The 20296-nt window shown below is 38.6% G+C and overlaps 1 protein-coding gene across 1 annotated transcript; it reads right to left on the reverse strand.

The window, feature by feature from the left end:
• Positions 1–1312: 1312 nt before the first annotated feature.
• Positions 1313–17391, reverse strand: PSAT1 (phosphoserine aminotransferase 1). The gene is made up of 9 exons (XM_032096279.1): positions 17278–17391; positions 15082–15142; positions 14161–14230; positions 12845–13050; positions 11201–11373; positions 9997–10166; positions 6275–6403; positions 3615–3752; positions 1313–2973 (listed from the first exon to the last, which is right to left on the reverse strand). The coding sequence occupies exons 1-9, from the start codon at positions 17341–17343 to the stop codon at positions 2868–2870; spliced, it is 1119 nt and encodes a 372-aa protein (XP_031952170.1). The 5' UTR covers positions 17344–17391; the 3' UTR covers positions 1313–2867.
• Between the last annotated feature and the right edge of the window lie 2905 nt (positions 17392–20296).

The following is a 20296-nucleotide window of genomic DNA, read 5'->3' on the forward strand; positions in this document are numbered from 1 at the left end:
GGCAACCCCAACTTCCAATTCTTACTTAATTCTTACTTGGGTTACAGATGGTAACTACCATAGGAAGTTCCTACCATGGACAACAGACGTGAATTTCTGGGACATGGTACCTTCCTGAAGGACAGTTGGCACCTGGGCTAAAGCACCACTCACTGCACAAAGCAGAAACAGAGGGAGCATTCAGCTTTCTTTTTTCAGGCCAGGTCTGGGAAAGACACTGGCCAGGGACTTTTAAATTACAAAGGAGAATGCTAGAACATGCTTTTGTGAAATCAAACACAAGAGCTAGGAGATAGAGATGATTTGGATTCCTAGAAAATGATTTGATTCCTAGAAAAGGAATTGAAAGAACTGTTCATTGAAAAGAGCTCATCTTACAATTACCTCTCTACATGGGCTAACTCAGGTGAGACAAGAATTTTCTTTATTTTTAACACCTTTTAATGTCTCAGGAGTATTCATATCACACCAAAAGAGCCCTACTTCCAAACACTGAAATTACTGACCCAGCTTGTAAGTGCCGATGAGAAGATCAGATCAGGAGTCTCAGCAACCTGTTGCTGAAATTCCTCCTACCAATCTGATGTGGAGAATCAGGATTTTGCTGTCCATGAGGTCTCAAAACCCCAAATACAGACAAACAGCTTGGAAGGGTAGAATTGCTGCATGGATGAGTCTGAAACAAACCTCAAGTAAATAATTCATTCAGCACATGCTTCTGTATTCCCAGTATTCCTGTATGCCCCTCACTTGATATTCAGACAACCATTGTCTGCTTAATGCAGTCTTCACTCTGTATTTTAATTCTACAGGGTTAAAAAAATTGACAAGACGCTAGGCATAATTCAGAAGCAGCAAGAGGTTTCTTGCTGGGCTCATGAATCAGCAGTACAAATCAGTGCAAGCTTTTTTGTAAACACACACAAAAGCATGCTTGCTAAGACAAATGAAAGGCTACTATAAAATAGAAAGATTGACTAGTTTTTTGAAAGAGATAAGCCAGAACTACTGTTGAAAGCAAGTATGCAAAATTAAGAAGAACAATTTTATAAAGTTAAAAAACTTCATATAGAATCCAAATTAGATACTCATAATTGGCAGGGCAAAAAGGGTTCTTCAAGCATTCATAATAATACTTTTGTTTCTATGGATCCTATAGGAAAGATTCTTCTTGGAAAGAAATAAAACATACATGAGGGAAGCTTGCTTTTTAGGGAAAAGGAGTATACCAGAATCTAAAATTCTAACACACATTAGGTCTTGACTTTCATCCTGAAAGTGACAAAAAATCAAAAACTTTCAAACACACTGGTACATCGCATCATGATATGATTAAATTTTATTTTTTTCACATAATTTACTTACTTTGAGTTACACTAAGTTGACAAAAATCTCAAAACAGTAGTCTTAAAATGATGATTTTTCAGATAGGAATGTAACTCAACCCTAGAATATTGCACTGACTTGCCGTGAAGTTCCATCAACAAAGGGATTATCATTATAATATCATTAATAAATTGTTACCACTGTACTGATGTTACATAAAAATTAAAAATAAAAAAATCCCCATTGTGTGCCAAAGAGTTTAGTCTGAAACCAGCTGTAGTAACACTAAACACTCTGATAGTGGCAGATAGCTTCTACACAAGTAAAACAGGAGATTAGGGTCAATATATGGGCATTGACAGTAAAGTCACAAGCTAAGAAAAAAAGGTAACTCAAGGGTTCAATAACAGGAGATCTTCTGAAGATCTTTGCATAACCACAGTGACCTCTCTAGCCCAGAGTATCCAAGTCTGCAATAAACTAGAAGGACCCAGTAAGAAAGTGGCGCCAAAAGTGCACTGTAGTGTCAGGAGAAGGCAGAGAAGTCAAGACTATTATTTACTCCAGTTGGACAAAGTTCCACATATAAAAGGCTACAGAACTGAAAGAATGAAAAGGTACAAAAAATACTGGAGCAAGTAGAGAGGGAAAACACTCAAGAAACACCAGATAAAGAATTCTGCTGTACTTTGGGCTCAAAGTCAGTGCAGAGAAAATCTCAGGCCCATTGAGTGGAATACAGCAATCCAGTCTGGCACAAGGTTAACAAATTAAATCCAAATTTTTTGCAGCAGCAAACATGCATGCTCCAAAATAGGAATATAGCATTAATAATCCAGGAGTTGAATACACAAAATGCATAGAGAAATAAAAAGCATCTTAGAAATTGATTTAATCAGACTCATTAATCTTAGCTTTAAACTAATAAATGTTAATAGGAAGATAGGCCCAGTCCTGCAGACTTTAACCACAGTTACTTGCAATGGTTATGATAGTACTTCTAGCATGGGAGCAGTAGTCTGAAGGCTGGATCCTCAAGTTAGGAACGCTGGTGTTAACTCCTAAATACTACTGGTGGTATACTGTTGGAATATACCCCATAAACCAACCAGATGTCCTTAGAGACCGTGTTAGTTTAGCTTCATTATGCAGACACAGAGTATTTGTAAAGCTTTACAGATAGCTTATCACAAATTTTGCTTCCTGAATTTTACAAAGAAAGCATTGCTGAAATCCCTTGTGACTGGAAGCAAGAAACAGACTCAGATCCATAGCATCTTACAATGCTATTCATGTTTTAACTACACATTTTCAAATTTTGGAACCAATCACGATCAGTCTGGGGATCCTCACCTTCAGCAAAGCCAAAGTTGCCACATCATTGCAAGGCTGGGCCTCAATCCCATTTAGTGAACTAAAATTGCTACAGGAACTAAAAGAAAATAAAACTTGTGTGTTACAGCTGTGCAATACCACAGTAATGTTAAAACTCTTTAGCGTTTATTTCATAGATGTGCAGCATGGCTCTAACCCATGGGCATTTATGACTGATGCATCTGCATGAAGCTTCTCATGAATGTTGCAAGCTTCTGAACATCTTCTACAGTCACCGCATTATATAAAGAGGCACGGATTCCTCCCACAGACCTGAATTGAAAAGAGGAAAGGAGAAAAGAAAAGAAAAGAAAAGAAAAGAACCAGGAAAGTTTTGTATATTCTAAAAAAGACACTTTTAGCAGTCATAGACATTTAAATCTATTCCTACTCTAAAAGGAAAGAATTCACATTTATGTGCATGAGAAGCAATATTTAATTCTTCAAGGCAGGCCTGCAATCTAGAGAAGCTTAGTATTTACTAGTTACGTATAGCTCCAAAGCTGTAGCCCTATACCATCAAAAAACTAATCCCACAAACACTACTGAGCATGGGAAAGAACTCTTGCAACCAGGTAGACAAGCCACCTGAGAGGCTTTGTACACTGATACAGTCTGACCTCAAAAGGTATCTTCTTTGGCAGCTGCACAGAGACAGATTTCCAGAAGAAAGAAGAATTAAAGATTAAGCTCTCTGAAGCCCACCACTTCACCTAGCAGCAGAGACACCAGAAATCTCTGATTACAATCTCTAGACTGCTATTCTCAAGTGTTGCCAAACCAGAATGAGGAACAGCTTATGTGTGAGAAAGGCTGGTAAGCCAATGCACAATGCCTGATGCTGTACCACTGTAGTAACAGTTTATTCTGCACAGGACAGAGATTCACTTTACTAATACTTGAGTAATACTTACCGATGTCCTTTCAGAGATATCATGTTAAGTTCCACAGCCTTCTCAAGAAATTTCTTTTCCAGGGCTTCATCGCCCTTGACACTGCCAATGCGGAAAGGGACATTCATTCTGCTTCGGTTCTTTCTCTCCACTGGACATCTGTAAGGGTTGAAAATGTAATGCTTAATCCACTTTGCGCTAAATTTATATTTTCAGCTATGTGCAGTTTGAGAAAGTGAATAATCACACCTGTTTAGAACCAAAGTGAACCCTTCATAATCAAAATTGTGAAATCATTACTTTCTGTGAAAGAAAGCAATCTTCCTTTTTTAACCAAGTATAATAATGGAAGTGGTAAACTGGAGGGCTTATTAACCCTTCTTGACATACTCAAAATTATGCCAGAGAAACGGACAAGAGGCTTGTATACAGACCAAATCAAAGAAAACAAAAAAAAAGGAAAAATAAATAAAGAACAATGTTATTTAGGATAGGTGAGGTAATTAGAGGGAATTTTTACTAAGTCTAAAGCAGTTTCTCCTCTTTATGTTCAAGGACTGACACTTCTCAACTAGTCAAAAGTGCTACCAGAATTACACTCAGCTAAACAGAACTAAAGGAAGTATAAGAACACAGCATAAGAAAATTTTCATGGACATTAGAAACTTCTGTTAGTGATTTCAGTCCATCTTCTAAATTAGTATTACTTGGAATCATGAAGTAGAGAAGAAGTATCGCTAGAACAAATCTTGCATTTCATACATGGCCACAACATTATATGAGATCCATCACAGCTCCTTAATATATCTTAAAATCCCATTTAATCCAAAGTGGAAAACTCAAAATACATGTAATATCTCTTCGTCTATTTTGTGAAGGTGAGAAATGATGGAGGAAGACGAGAAGATTTAAATATCTTTTTTTAGCATTTCTACTTATAAAGGAGATATGAAGCCTTCAGATTCGTATGATTTATTTTTTCCTGTGATGTAGATTCTCGCAGGCATTCAATACCAATAAGTTTTCATAAACTGCATGTGAATTTCATAGCTATTATTATGCTATTTGGAAAAGAATGGGTACCATTCTTTTCAGTTCCTCTCTTGTTCCTTTGTCCAGATGTCTCCATGATGAAAAAAAGATCCATGATAACATCTGCCTATGCAAATCTTCTACTTCAGTTTCAACCAGGAAAATAATGTTCAAAAGGCCTATGCTTCTAAGCACTCCCATATCTGAATTACTGCAGCCATGCTACAGTTTTTGGAATATCCAGTCGCTACTAGGCAATCTGATGTAATTCAGCTAGTGCACAGACATTGGAAAACAAACTGCAAATGGCACAGAGCACTTTGTGGAAGAAAGGCTCCATTTGCTGAATAGCTTGTCACATGGCTTACTCAGGGATGTATGCCACAGATTTAAGTGCCATGTTACAGCTGGGAAGGCAGCTTCAAATTAAGTCTTCCTTTTAGTTATAGATACAATTAAAAAATTCACAGTCTTAACCGTATTGCTTAGGAAGCTGCACACAGCTCAGTTAGTGAAGCTTGTTCTGCTTTCCCAGCTGACTATTTACCATCCCATTTGCATTGCATTTCCCACTCACTGCCTTACAGACCAACTTGCCAGATACAGATTTCTGTTTGTCACAAAATGTTTTTTTTCTAGGCTTCATTTGCTTTCTGACGTTTATGAAAAACCCTCAGGATTTCTCTGGAGTAGGATCACAATCCTGATCATGGTGATGCTAAAGGCAAAGCTGTTCTCATTAACTACATGGATAACCAGAATGTATTAAATATTATGATGAAACTTTATCCCTGCCAATTATGACTGCAGACAGCTTTAATTTAAAATCCAAATTTAATTTGCCCTATCCTAACTTTGACTTGGAAGTAAATTAGGTGCCCACACTGTTGCTTTTACACTGAAGGTGAAGGAAAATATATTGCAGTTTCATGGTCAATTAGTAGTCTGAGCTTGGCAAATATTATTACAGTATCAGCTTTTAACTGATATACATAGGTCCTGTGAGCTCAAAAATGTAATGTAAGAGCAACTCTATGTAAAAGTAAGAGGGTTGAATCTGCTTTGGAAAGCCAGCAAAAATAACTAAAGAAAATAAACTGTGCATAAAGTACATAAAGAAAATGTATTCCATTTTGAGATCTGATCTTCCTATTTTATTTCAGAAAGTGTTTCAGAAGTTAGCATAATTAGCTAATAAAAATACTCTGCTTGACAGAGGAAAAAGCAGAGTCTTTGACTCCTGGACGGTGGTAGGGAAAATACAACGCAAAGTGGTCTCTACAATTTCTTACAGGCAATTTTCTCTGTTTTGGTCTCTATTTCCCCAAAAGATTCAGTAAGCATACAAACCAGAATCTGTGTATCTGGTTTTTTGTATACTCTTCTCCTAGGCTCCTGTTTTATTAAGTTTAGAATATGTTTTTAGTAGGCTTCACTACTGATCTATACAAGGTAAGTTGAAGTAACTTCCCACTGGAATGAAACTTATCCATGGGCAGTTACCAAGTGAATAGTTTGCACAAATAGGATCTATAGGAGTCCTCAAAAAAGGTGACTTCAACAATACACTGTAATTAAACTCTTGAAAGTTATGAATTTCTGGTTATGTAGCAAATATTGAAACCAAGGGGAAAAGCATAACAACTTACGTATAAAATCCATTAGATTTGTCTATAATATCATAAATCATCCGTGATTTGATTAAACTAAGTTTATCCATAGCTGCAGCTCCACCATTATTCTTTATCCATTCCAGCACCAATCCCATGATATAAATACTGCAAAAGGAAAGAACATTTTTCAGTGAAATTATTCAAACAAGAAAAAAGTAAGTCTTGTCTAATAGTTCACAAAATGTTTCAGCAACAAAATGCCATGTTTGATTTAAGGGCCCTTAAGATTAACAAATCAAAATCTAGACTATTTTACAAGTTAACTCTAAACAGACAATGTTTTCTGCACACAGATGAAACATCCTGAAATTCATATGCCACACATATCTGTTGGACCCTGCTTAATCCTTTGTACCACAGGACACATCCTGCAGGCTTCCTGCAGCCCTGCATGGCTCCCAAAGACATCCCCAGACATGCTGCATGGACTGCCAATTGATTGCCTACACAACTGCCTGTCAGGTCCTGCCTAGGAGGACTACACAACTGCCTAGAAGGAGCCAGATTTAGCAAAATAATTAATAGCATTCACCCTGTGCAGCTGCCTTAGCAAAAATACAAGAGTAAATCTCAAATACATGTACATTAATATGCCAAAAATTTAACCATATTTTCACAAATGTTAAAAATAAGAACTTTAATCCCATTTCTGTCTACAAAGACCTTTTGCCCACATGAACAGTGAAGTTTGGTGAAACAAATAATGATGCATCACACTTAATTATTCGTTACTTAGTTCTTAGTAGAGATCTGGAAGCCTACTGCCATCACATGGCTTGGGAGCAAGAATTTCAATGCTAGTTACTAAGTGCAACATAAAAAAATCCTTTGCCTTTGTGCTTTTGCTACAAAACTCAGCTTGTTCAAGTTCAGCATTTCCCACGACTACAACAATTTGCATGAAAACCTGCTCCCAAGTTTTAATGGACTATTTCCAACAAGTTCGTTCTTATGAATCCCTTCATTATTGATTCCAAGGGAGGGCTCAGAGAACATTACCCTACAAGTTTCCCTTGTACATATCTAGCAGGAGGCTGTTTTAAATTTTTCTGCTTTTTATTTCTAAGGGGATGCCAGTACCAAATCTTTGAACACTTCAGAAAGGCTGCAGAATAACCAAGGTTACAGGCTGCCATTTATAGGAAGTACCTTACAGCTCTGAGAGCACGATCCTGCTATGACAGCACACTAACAACTACTCCAGTGTCAAGGATTTAAGAGAAGTGTAGACCATGCCCTTGGCAAATATACAGGGCCGTATTCACCTCTTGCCCTCACTTCCTTGAGCAAGTGAACTCTTAGAAGTCAGCCTTAGAGTCATTCACAAAAACCCAGACAGCTGAAACCTTCTTTTATGTCAATCAGAATAGTATAAGTGCAAAATAATAAGTGCAAAATGCATTTCAGAGCTTGGAAATGAGATTTTCATAGCAAATTCATTGTTAATTTTAGCTGAACAGATTAGGGTCAAAGAGTCAATGGTATTGTGCCATGAGGTTAAAGCCATTAGCATCACCTTAATTTAATTTAACATCCTGCTGAAGTAGCTTTTGCAAATTCAGTTAATATTTCCTGCCTGTTTGCCAGCAAACCATTAACATGTGCAAGGAAGAGAGCAGAGAAAAAGAGAACTAAGAAGCCTTGCCAGTTCCTTAAACTGGAACAGGCAGTTAGAGCCAAGCCAAACAGATGTGCATCCTGCCAATATTTCAGTTTGTTACATTCTGGATTCTGGAGTGTACTCCAATGTGAGTCTGTAGCATGAAGTGAAATCTGGCAGGACAGTGATGAGAAAGACTGTTAGTTCAACTTTATTTTCAGTTCCCTTAACCTCCTACTACCCTGTTCAGGCTACTGACAGACACTGAGTTACAGTTAAAGCAGCACTTTCTTTTCAGAAGTTCTTTGCAGTGGCTAAAATAAGGCTGCAGAATTTGATTTGTTTTGCTTTTCAAATCAGAGGAACAACACTGTGTCCAAGTACTGAGACTAAGTAGAACTTCAGTTTTTCAAATGGAAATAGCTTTGTACTTGGAAAACATGAATGGCTGGATTTAAAACCTGGCATATTCAATTATAAAGTGTCCAAAAACAGTATGTGTGAATTGGCAGTCAGGAAAATAATCAATCATGAAATAGAGGTTTCATCAAGCTCTGGAAAATAAAGACATACATACTGCCTGTGTTACAAAGCTACACTGAGCAGACCAAAATCTGGAAACATTGTATAGTTAATTCCTACCCGGTGTACCCAGCCAACAGGGCAGACAGGCTGCCAGTAAGAATACATAATTGCAGCACTACATACTGTACAGTATGCACACAACTTGGGGAAACGAGTTCTGCACTGTAAAATCTGGTATAAACAAATGTTCTCAAGATTTACGGTTCTGTTGATAAAGATAGCTGCTCCTATGTCATTGCAATAGTACACCCTGCAGTGACAAATCAGCAGATTCAGAGATACTAAATTCAGTAAAATTTGAAGTGATAGTAATGATGGAATTAAGTTATAGGGTTTATATAAAGGAATCACAGAACTTTATTCCTATACACCATTTAATATCTGTCAGAGATCATTAAGCAACCTGACTTTTTAATTCCGGAACATACAAACAAGCTATAAGAGCTGAAACTAAACACCAGTATAAAACTGCATTATCAAATTATCTGAATGAGCAGGAAATCTTTATTTTCAAAGTAATTTTAAAGTTTCTGGGAAAAAGTGATATCTGGACTGAAGATCTTTTTTTTAATAATCATTTCAGAGGACACTGATATAAAAATTCTTCAGGTTAAGAATGGGTAGATACTACTAGCTCAACATGTAAACATCCTAGTAGCAAAGCACCATTTCACTGGTTATCAGAAGCTAGGAGACAGCAATTTAAAAAAGCAATCTGTAGTCGGATGTGCTTCTTGCATAATGAAATTATAAGGTACAAATGGCAATTTTATGATTTTGATTGCTAGCAATGATTATAAAGCTAGATCAATTTTATCTTTGGATGCCAAATCAAACACTGAGATGGCAGTCAGAGAATTATGCAAAACTGTACTAGAGAATAAAGCAAAGTAACTACTAAAATGCCTTTAAAAAAATTCTTTTACAGTTTCATTTCAAAACTGACAGTAGTGATAGATGTAGCAGGAACACGAAATATTTTAGAAGTTTAAAAGAATGCATATTCTTGTACTATCCTACATTATTTAAAACTTTAATAAAAACAATACTGACCATTTTCCAGTAAAGAAAGTCAGTGGGGATGTGGAGGTTCAAATGCTGAGAGCAACATCAGGAAGAAATTAAATCAAACTGTATTTAGCGATCAAGAAGCAAGTCTAAGTGCCAAATTACCTCCTTGCAATGAGAGACGCATCATCGCTGAATTGACTAGAGCTGTGCTCATGTAAACCAGAACTGCATCCTGAAACGTCTACAATGGAGTTATGACATATAATATTTACTTTGCAAAAGACTACATCCTTTATGGCTGAGTCGCACTAGGCAAAGCAAAGCCTACTTCAGTCACACGGCTGGACACTTGCCATGTTTTCACAGGAATCACGTGAAACACTTCAATGTATCAGTGACTTGAGGGCAAATACACAAGTTTGGACGCTTTTCTAGGTAAGAGCAGCAGATGGCAGTGCAACAGCTTTCTGAATAAGGAATATCACGTAGCAGGGTGAGTTACCTGTAGCATGGTGGAGTGTTATACAAAGAGCTATTTGCTGCCTGTGTTTTGTAATCCAGTACAACAGGGCATTCCTTCAGTGCAAATCCCAGCAAGTCCTCACGTATTATTACAACAGTAACTCCAGCACAGCCAACATTCTTCTGAGCACCAGCAAAAATCACACCAAACTTTAAAAGGAAAAAGAAAATAACTTGGCACATGCATTCACTTGTAGGTCTTACAACTGAGTAATACCCCAGGCATACTAGTCAGATGAATGGAACAGAGAATGTGTTGAAAATTATCAAGTTGTAGGTCAAAAGAAGAGTTAGGAGGAGTTCTGATTTCAAAGTGCACTTACGGCTACTCAGCTGGGGATTATAATAACAACAAATTTTACAACAGTTTGCTAAATGTTTATTTAATGGCTGCAAATAATTCTCAAGGCAGACTGTTCCAATTTCACACTACTTCAAGCAAATTTACTAAAAACAAATTCCTACACATTTCACAGTATTTTCAACCCATCTGGTATTTCAGAACCATCATCATAAAATCCACCTGTTCAAAGAGGCAGATAGGAAAGGCCAAGTTGAAAACATCAACAACTACTCCTTTTTGCTACACACAGGTTAGAAAGGTCAAACGCGCTATTTCACTAGTCAGTAACACTTCTACTCATAGTATACTTTAAAAACATAGTAATTGCCTATGTTCTGCCTCTGTACCATCTATGAAACAGACACCATAATCGTGAGGCATAGGAAGCTTTTATGGAGCTTAAAAGAGGTTACAGATTTTTCATGTAAGAGGCAGGATTAAAAAACTGATTCACAGTACCCTGCTGTAGCCATACACTATCTATAAACTAAATATGATTTAGAAGATATTTATTTTAGCTGTTTTTTTCTTTTTTAGCAGGTATTTTCTTCATTAGGGAAGATCACACAGTAGCTAAATAATCTTGGGTAGCTATTAACATGAACAATTTCAACATAGTTAAGTATGTTTTTATGAGAAAAAGGAAAACAAATAAGACACTGAAATCTCAAACCGGAAATTTTAACACTTCTATCCATCATCAGACAGTCAACTAACAAAACATGACTTCCTTAATTTCAGTGCTCAGCTAGAAATGTCTCAGCCAGACATTTCAAAGTGCTTAATCACATGCATTGAAATTTGAAAATGCTTTGTGCGGTCACTATGTCCAGTTCTTTACCTTGGAAACATCCACAGGTTTGGACAGGAAGTTTGAGGACATATCACAAACCAAGACTGCTCCTTTGACATCAGGTACAAAGTCAAATTCCACACCATGAACAGTTTCATTAGCACAATAATACACGTAAGAAGCATCTGGATTAAGATTCCAAGTGCTTGGGTCAGGAATGCCTGGGAGACAAAAGAGAAACCCAGAGATCACTGGAGACAAGTAATTTTCTTGGCATGCAATTTTACCTGAACATGAAACTTAAGTGCAAACCAAGAACAATTTTGCCATATAGACTATTAATCATGTTGTTACCAGGAAGATAATGCATCTCCAAAACCAATACACCAGTGCATTCCCAAAACTCTCTGGTGAGCCATCATTAAGTTGCAAAACCTTTTGTTTTCATCCCTTATTCCTCAAACGATTTTCTTCAAGTTTGCAATTCCAGACTACAAACTACTGCCCTAGGGGTTCAAAACAGCATTTCAGAGGAATTCAGACACTGGGTCCAAGAATCTTCGTGCTGCCTTTGGAACCACAGAAACATCCAAATTCTCACTGGCAAAGTTCTCTAAAGCTCTGCCTCTGTGAAATCTCAGAAGCATTTAAGTCTTGCCCAAGCTGAACAAACACAAGGTTACCTACCTTCCTCCCATTTTAATCTTTGCAACTGATTTACAAAACTAAGATTGCCTCTGTCAACAGGCAATATGCAGGCATGTCCTGACAGCACAGAACAGGTTTGGCATAGAACAAGTAGCTGTTCTTTCTTTTCTCCTCCAGAACCTGATTTGAGGGGGGGTGGGGGGGAGGGCAGGAGATGGTGCTATTGCCTCCACCATTATTTACTGTCTCTCCTCTTATCTACAGCTACGAAATGCTGAATTACACTCCCCCAGACTAGAAAGTCATAGGTTCAATTCCTTCCTGTGCCTCAGACAATATACACTTATTTTCCAAGTTAGTGCCCTAGTCACCAGTTAATACACTACCTTACATGGAGATATTCTTTGTCTTTCTTGTTGCCACTCTTTTTTATTCAAGGGTCGTAATTTGGACCAGAGGGAAGAAAAGTGAGCAAAACTAGTAGGAATAGAAACTAGATCTCATGTATTCCTGTTCCAAGAATTATTTATGTATATTCAGCGACACAGTGGTGGGAAAGAATTTAGGAAACCTTAAAAGCAGATAACAGAATTCAGGTCTCCCATATCCTGGGTCAATGACAAGGTTAAAATCTCACACCTGCTTCTAAATTTTAGAGCAATCTCATTACTGAGTGTATACGGAATTGAAATACCTCCCAATATCCCTGTGAATAGCTTAAGAACTCACTTAAATATTAAATTGAGAGAGCCCAGACCATTTACCTTCTTAGACACTTGTTTCTTGCCACTTATTTTCTGGGATCTGCTTGGCCCCATTTCACAATTTTTTTCTGGTGGAGACTGTTAAGCCCTTTAACAAATCTCCCAGCGATGAACAAGGAGAGATGTGGCAGACAATCTTTTGATTGTCTGGACAATCAACTGGATTGCTGGACAGTCAACTCTAGTTAACATTCAACAGCCCAATAGCTATGCTGGATCAATTTTTAGAGCAAGTAAGAAGCTAAGCATTCCACATGGACAGATGCAGTCATCAACTTACTTGTATAGGTTCCTAGTTTGGGATGAACAATATTCACTTTGGCATACTTCTCTGCTTCTTTAGCTGCTTTTGCCGACCAGCCTCCAGTAACCACATAATCTGCCTGTCTTCCCTCCTTTAAACCAATAAGGTTAAGCGGGACTGCACTGAACTGACCAGATCCACCTCCTTGAAGGAAAATAACTTTGTAGTTGTCTGGTATATTTCTGCATAAAAGAAATAACCATTTATATTATTCCCAGGTGACACAGGATGCATACAACTTGGTATTATGCATTTAACAGTGACTGAGGAAGAACTCTGTCATTTTAGAAGACTCTGCTTAGAGCTTAGATCAAGTCCCATTAACTTACCTCAGCAATGATCTTGAGAAATAACTTAAATATGTAAGAGTAAATGCTATAAATTTTAGTGATGAAAATTGGCTGAAAAAAGCTTTCCATCCCCAACCCTGGCATTGCATTAAGCAAACTCACTCCTGAGTCACTCCTTGAGTACCCATAAACTTGAAAGATAATCCGTCACAATTAATGCTGACTTTTAATTTTACCAATTGCTAGCTTCGTTACTTTTCTGTCAGGCTAAGAACATCACACCAAAGCGCTTACAGTAGCACTCGGCTGTGAGATCCTTCAGTTTGAAAGTGCAACAGTACAGTAAAGTATATGTGCAGAGCAAGTGCAGTAAAGAGTTGCTCATACAATCACAAAAAATTATGCATTCAAATTATTCATTAAAATCCCTTTCTCAATGACTCTGGCTGTGACTGACAGTCAACTGCTTATGTTAAATAACCAATATTATTAACTACTATGAGTAATTCTAATCCACATATATTTATTTCAAATTTTAAAAAATGTGTCATTCTACAAATAGGAAAAGGGTTCTTGATCAGTGATTGTAACAATGATCCACAGAGCTTTTGTTAATAAAATAGGACTTATGAGCAATGTATACCACTATATCACATTTATACCACTAGACAATTGATTTTTATTGTTTGCACTTATTTCTTTTAGTTCATGTCACGTTCATGAATTCTATGAAGGTGACAAAAATCAAAATTTTAAAAAAAAACTCAGCTAGACATATAAAAAACATCTTAACCTAATAAGAATCCTTCGTCACATTCAAAAATATAAGCATCAAACAGAAGATCAGTATCTTCCCCAAGGTTATTACTCTGTCATACACAGTACGCATGCATGAAAAACACCACCAAAAAGGAGCTTTCAAGGAAAGATCTCCACATTAGACACTATTGATGCAACTAGCACAAGCATAACATAAAAATAAGCAGAAAGTAATTCACTTACAGCAATTCACGCATGAGATTTTCAGTTGTATTTAAAATTTTTGTGAAATCTGAGGAACGATGGCTCATTTCTTTGGTGGAATAGAGAGAAAAAATAACATGAAACACGATGGTAATAAATGAATTTGATTTTAAAACAGTGTTAAGCTTTAAACCTTTTACACTACAGACCCAAAATGCCTGAAGCTTGTCATTCCCAGTTCCTACTCCTCTTTAAGTACATAAATACTCCTAAATACCCACAGAAGACTTATACCTGCAGTCTTGTCCAAACACAGGCAAATTCTGTTCATTGACAGTTGGCACCCACATGACCTTACTATGGCCAGGAACAACCACATTTGCGGGTAAAAAAAATACTCTCTAGAAAGGTTTAATTTTTCCTCACGCTAAGAACCTTCTCTGCTGCTAATGCTGTAACAAGTGTATAATAAAGTACAGGAGTTTGTTTTGTTCTCTTATCTTTAGCAAGGCTTCTTCACACAGTAAAGCTAATTAAACATTAAGGACACTCACACAGTAATTCCTTTTAAATCCAAAGGCTGTCTTCCACGTGTAAGTGTACAATTTAAACATTAATCTGAATTGCGCAGAGACAGCTGCACGTTCTACTTTTAGCAACTAATCAGTTTCATGGACTAATAAAATGCTAACCATCTTGATGCATAAATCTTTTGTGCAACTGGGGCTGAAAAGCCAGTCAGCTACCCATATGGCACAGAAGACACTTCCTGCCTCATGGCAGGACAGCACTGCCTCCCTAATGGGAAGGATGCTATACATCTATATGGTATCTATATACACCTATACAGACACACAGGTCTGTTAGAAATGGAGCCAAAATACCAAGATCAGAAAGTCTTATTAAACAATCCAGTTAAACACTGAAATCATGAAAAAAATGGAATTTTTTAAGTCTTACCAAGAACACTTATACCAAGTCCTTTGTAGTCCACCAATTCTTTCTGTGCTTCTAATAATACCTAAAAAAAAAAAAAAAATCCAGAAATAAATTAAGGGAATTTTTCATTATCTGGAGTCTCTGATGCATTACGCCTATACCAGCTATTCCATATTGCAATAACCTGACACTTGTCAAGTAAGATTAACAAAAGCATAGTCACCAATACAATTTTGTTGTACCTAGAAGCTTAAGGCTTTTCATAAGACAGCAAACTTAAATCATATGCTTGTTGTGGACACCATGTTTAAGTTATTATTTCAAATGTTACATTTCCAAATTTCTCAACAATTTCTAGGAGTTGAATGAACTCTTAACCTTTACAGAACATCTAACGTTTGTGTACGTATTCTTTCTAAGCAAGCATCCCAAATACCCACTCCCACCACTCCACCCTGTGTCCTTTCTCTTGACTTGTGCAAATAGGACAATCAAAGTATTGAACAAAACATAAGAGAAAGATCAGTTTGGGGAACTGGATACCTTAAACTGAGCCAACATGACAATGACGGGTTTCACAGAAAGAAGTCCCATAGTTTTTGAAGATGAGCCTTTATCTTACTGAGAGTTAAGAAAGAAATTAAGCAAAATTTTGAGGCAACCAAAAATAAAAGTCCTAGCCAAGTAGTGCTTCAGCCATCGTTTTTTTTCTACCTTCTCCCATAGCCCTTGAGTATCAACAAAGTAGAATGAGATTCAAACCACTGGATCAGCAGCTTCTGATTTTGCTAAATTCTTGTCTGAGAGCCAGAACACTCTTGGCTGCTCCTAAAGAAAGCAGGAGAAGGGGAAGCCCCAGTAGAACAGCCACTAAAACAAATGCTGCATGCATGCACCGTAGGACCTGACAAGAAACTGCACACTGGGCAATTTCAGGAATAAGAAATCTACCTTGCTGACAGGGTGTCTGCATGGCCTGTCAACTGTAACAGCTGGGTACCAAAAGGTCAACTAAAAGATTGTGAAGTTCTAACCCCATTTTACAAGGAAACATATCCCATGGCAGAGAAGGAAGGGGAAAAAAGCAAGGGAGAACACACAGACTATTAGAGTAGTGCTTGCTAAACTGCTTGATAAAATCCAATTTTGTTAGTAATATTCTTCATCTGAAAATCTGCACATGCCCGACAGTAGACATCTACGACACCCATTATAATCTATGAATTACTCCATCTTCTTTCTTCACTGAGTCTGAGTGCATTATAGGCAGCATCAGCCCACAATCAAAAGGAACAAACCATCGAGATAACACAGCAGTCCACACAAGAGCACTGCATTTTCAAGAGGGGAAACAGATTAATAATACAGAGTTCAGCTGTGCCCACCTGCACTCCTCAAATCTTAAATCCAGTTCTTAGCAGTCTCTGTCAGAGAGCTGGGTACTGAGGCAGTGCCTGTGAGAGACCCTTTTCTAATCTAGGGCTCAACACAGAACAACAAATTTCTTTGCAACCTTATCCACAAAGGACATTTCCTCAAGAAAAGAGATGGGAGGGGAAAGAAACCCAAATAAAAATAAGAAATCAGTTTATTTAACGAAATTTTTAAAATACGTAATGCATAAAATAACGAAAAATACTATAAGGGAAACTAAGAAAACGAAAAAAAAAAAAAAATTCCACAGTAGATAACCTTTAAACTGAAAGTCGGGTATGTACAGTGGGCAGAAACCACCCCTCTCCATATGTAACTGGATAATCCATGGCTGCTGATGCAACTTTCCAGAGGGTTGAGTGTACACTGCATTCACTATAACTTCTTATAAAAAGGCATCTCAGGGAATTACTACGCTATCTATCAGCCGACAAATCTCACACTCCACACAGCTATCCCTGCGCAGTTAGGTCCTACTTCCCGTCCCAAAACTAACGATATAGCTGTTGCTGCCATATCATCCAGCAGAGGAAAAAAAAATTCCAAAAACCTAGAGAGTATTCCATGAACCACACTCGAGTTCCTTTCCCAAAGTCCAAGCTTATCAGGGCAGTTCGTTGGAGAAGGGAAGAAGACACGACGTTTCAGCGCTGTGCGGGTAAAGTCCTGTAATTACTATTTACTAGAGCTTCCCCAACCCTCGCTTTGCAGCCGGAATCCCGCGGGGAGCCGAGGGGACGAAGACACCCAGCCCCGCCGTGCCCCAGCCCGGGCCCTACTCACGGAGCGCGGCAGCTTCGCCGGCCCGGCGCCGAAGTTCGCAACCTGCCGCCCGCCCTCCATCGCCATCACAACACCGCAGACCACACTGCTTCGGCTGCGGCCGCGCCACCGGCCCCGCTGCTATAAACCCGAGGTCGCCGGGGCCCGGCACCTCCCACCCCTGTCCCGGCTGCCCATTGGCAGCGAGGCCGCGGGGAGGGCGGTGTGAGGGGCGGGGAGGCCGGGGCGGCAGCGCAGCCGCGGGGAGGGCAGCGTGAGGGGCGGGGAGGCCGGGGCCGGGGCCGGGGCCGGGGCGTCCCCGTCTGGCCGCGGCCCTGGCGCTCCGTGGGGTCCCCACCCCCGCGGGCCCTGCGCGGGGAACGCAGCGAGCCCTGGCGGGTACAGCGTACTCGGGCCGCCGGTGGGTGGGCGTGTGGGTGGGCGTGCGGGCAGACACACACACTCACAGACGGTGATCGCATGTCCTACTGTAATTTTCTGTCTGTGCTTTTCCCCACATGGGTGCTGCAGCAGAGCTGGGACGTTTGTTCTAAAAGCAGTCTGCGTGAATGCGTGAGAAATTAAAAGTAGCGACCCACAGTTACAGTGAGTTTTACGAGATCCTTCATATTTCATATGAAATGTCAAGAGGCAACGGGCCTCATCAGAAACTGATGCACAGGATGTTCCACCTGAATACGAGAAAGAACTGTGCAAGTGACCATGCACTAGAACACGTTGCCCTGTGAGGTTGTGGAGTTTCCCTCGCTGGAGACACGTAAGAACCACCCAGGTGCAATCCTGTGCCATGTATTCTAGTATGTCCCTGATAAAGCTGGAAGTTGGAGCAGATCACCCGCTGTATCCAACCTGACCGTTTCCGGTGATTCTGTGATTCATCTTGAAAGAGGTGGGTTTACAGTATGCAGATGTTCTCATATTTTGTGTGAAATACTTACCTCGTAGAGGAGGAGGATCCCCGCCTTCTCTAAGCCAAGAAATGCCTGCATGTTGTGCAGTTTCCCCAAAAAGTCTGTTGCAGGCAAATTGCTATTTGAGAGCTGTGATACTTGATCAGCTTCACATAAGGGATAGCACAGCTTGGACTTGCCTTGAGATTTGCCAAATCCTAGGCTAACATCAGTGAATACTAAAGCATTCCTTCCACAGATACCTTGGCTCATTGAAAACACAGCAGTAGTACAATGAAATTGTTGTAACTGAGGGAAAGAGACTTCAGCTCATTCAATTTTCTCTGATTGTTTTAGGGAGAGACATTCTGCCCAAGTCAGTTTCCAGAAGTTATTTTTAAAGGTAGTAGCAGTAAATCAATTTTGACAAAACAAGCCATGAAGTATGACTGAAAACAGTTAGGCATCAGAGTTCCATAATTTCCAAGTATCTTGCACAAGATTCACGATTCTCATATGTAGCTGTATAAAGCACAGCTCTTGAACACATTAGATTGCCTGGTGTTTCCTGTAACGCTGGCCCTATGTTAGTCTCATGGGTATTCATCAATCATCAATGATGAAACTGAAATGTTTACCAACATTAATCATCTGTATAGAAATCTGCATTTTTTTAAGAAATGAAAGCATCAATGTCCATTATACTGAGATGTGAATACTGAGATGTATATAAAATACCATTTTTCATTACCAATTATTTCACTGAAGAAATACCGACTACTTGAATTTGTTCCTTTTCCTGTCAAGCCAGGGGATACCTGGAACAACAAAAAGAATTTACAGACCACAGCTTGATCTGGTATTTAGTTAAAAGATTTTCATCTTAAGGAAGTTATTTTGTTAAAAGAATTGTAAACAGAGAGAGTGGTGGTAGAGCAAAGATAACTTTCATTTCAATAATAGCTATAGCTTAAGAAAAATCTACCAAACTTGCTTTCAGACACCAGAAACCTCCTCAGTTCTTAAGAGATAACAGCAAACTTCACAGACCTCACAGGCTGGATACATTATCTTCAAAACACCAAGGTATTTTTAAAGTATGTCTCACACCACAACACCCAGAAAAACTACATTATTTCTGGTTAGAAAAATTAGTTATAATTAAATAGAAACATCTACTGAAATGATTAATAATAACACAGATGTGATTAAAATTTAATTATTTTTACTAGTGTCTCAAATAGACATAAGATCAAAAGATACAGGCTTGTCATATGGTCTTTCCAGTACTAAATCCAAACCACCTATATAGGCCCAGGGAAGCAACTTCAAACTCAAGTCTGCTAGGTAAATGGTATCCAAGGTAGTAAGGGTAGTGGAAGCAGTCAGACATAGTATAGGTTGGGGGTTCAGGTCAGGAAGCCTGGCGACTACTACAGAAGTCCTTCAACATCCAAGCAGGATCAGTCTTGAATTGTAATTGTGTGGCACAAACCACAAGGGAAATTAAACCTTTGGACTTAAAAATGTAATTCAAATGCTAGCACAAAGAGCTAGAACATAGAAACTAGGCAAGCTAGTGTTTGTATCAGCTCAGAGCACAGGGTGTAAATACCAGGTATTGGAGCTTTCAGTTCACAGAAATCCCATCCTGGCCAGAAGGGTCAAAAGTAGCAGCTTGCACGAGATCAGAGGACAACTCTGCTGGAAGCCTTGGCACGCAGAAGCTTTAGAAAATCCTCTTCCTACTGTGCATTGATGGGAAGTATATAAAATTGATAAGGAGGTATAAACCAGAAATTTTTGCTGTGGAGAAGGGATTATTATGCTTTTGCAGATAGAAAGAATAAGGAGAAATAGTATAGGTCACATTACAGTTTTGTTTCTGTTGGATTGAGATTTCTCTGTTCTAGTATTTTGCTTGCAGCAATTATGATTTCGTATTTTAATTACATCAAAAACCATGAATTCCATCGCAGAATCATACCAATATTCATAGTCACCCAATATAAGCTTTCAAAACCATGATTTCCAGGAATGCTTCTACTTCTACCATTTGACAGAGAATTTGACCCTTCAAGTGCCACAAATCAATCCCTGCAGATGAACATGGATTTGCATAATTAACA

Source organism: Corvus moneduloides, chromosome Z (genome assembly GCF_009650955.1).
Source record: "Corvus moneduloides isolate bCorMon1 chromosome Z, bCorMon1.pri, whole genome shotgun sequence".
Taxonomy (NCBI): domain Eukaryota; kingdom Metazoa; phylum Chordata; class Aves; order Passeriformes; family Corvidae; genus Corvus; species Corvus moneduloides.

Excerpts from the sequence above, each read along its gene's own strand:
- PSAT1 (XM_032096279.1), bottom strand. The coding sequence starts at position 17,343 with ATGGCGATGGAGGGCGGGCGGCAGGTTGCGAACTTCGGCGCCGGGCCG. Across the intron at positions 15,143-17,277 it reads CGGCGAAGCTGCCGCGCTCC|GTATTATTAGAAGCACAGAA; the intron begins GTGAGTAGGGCC and ends TTTTTTTTTTAG. Across the intron at positions 3,753-6,274 it reads AAATCTAATGGATTTTATAC|ATGTCCAGTGGAGAGAAAGA; the intron begins GTAAGTTGTTAT and ends CAACCCTTACAG.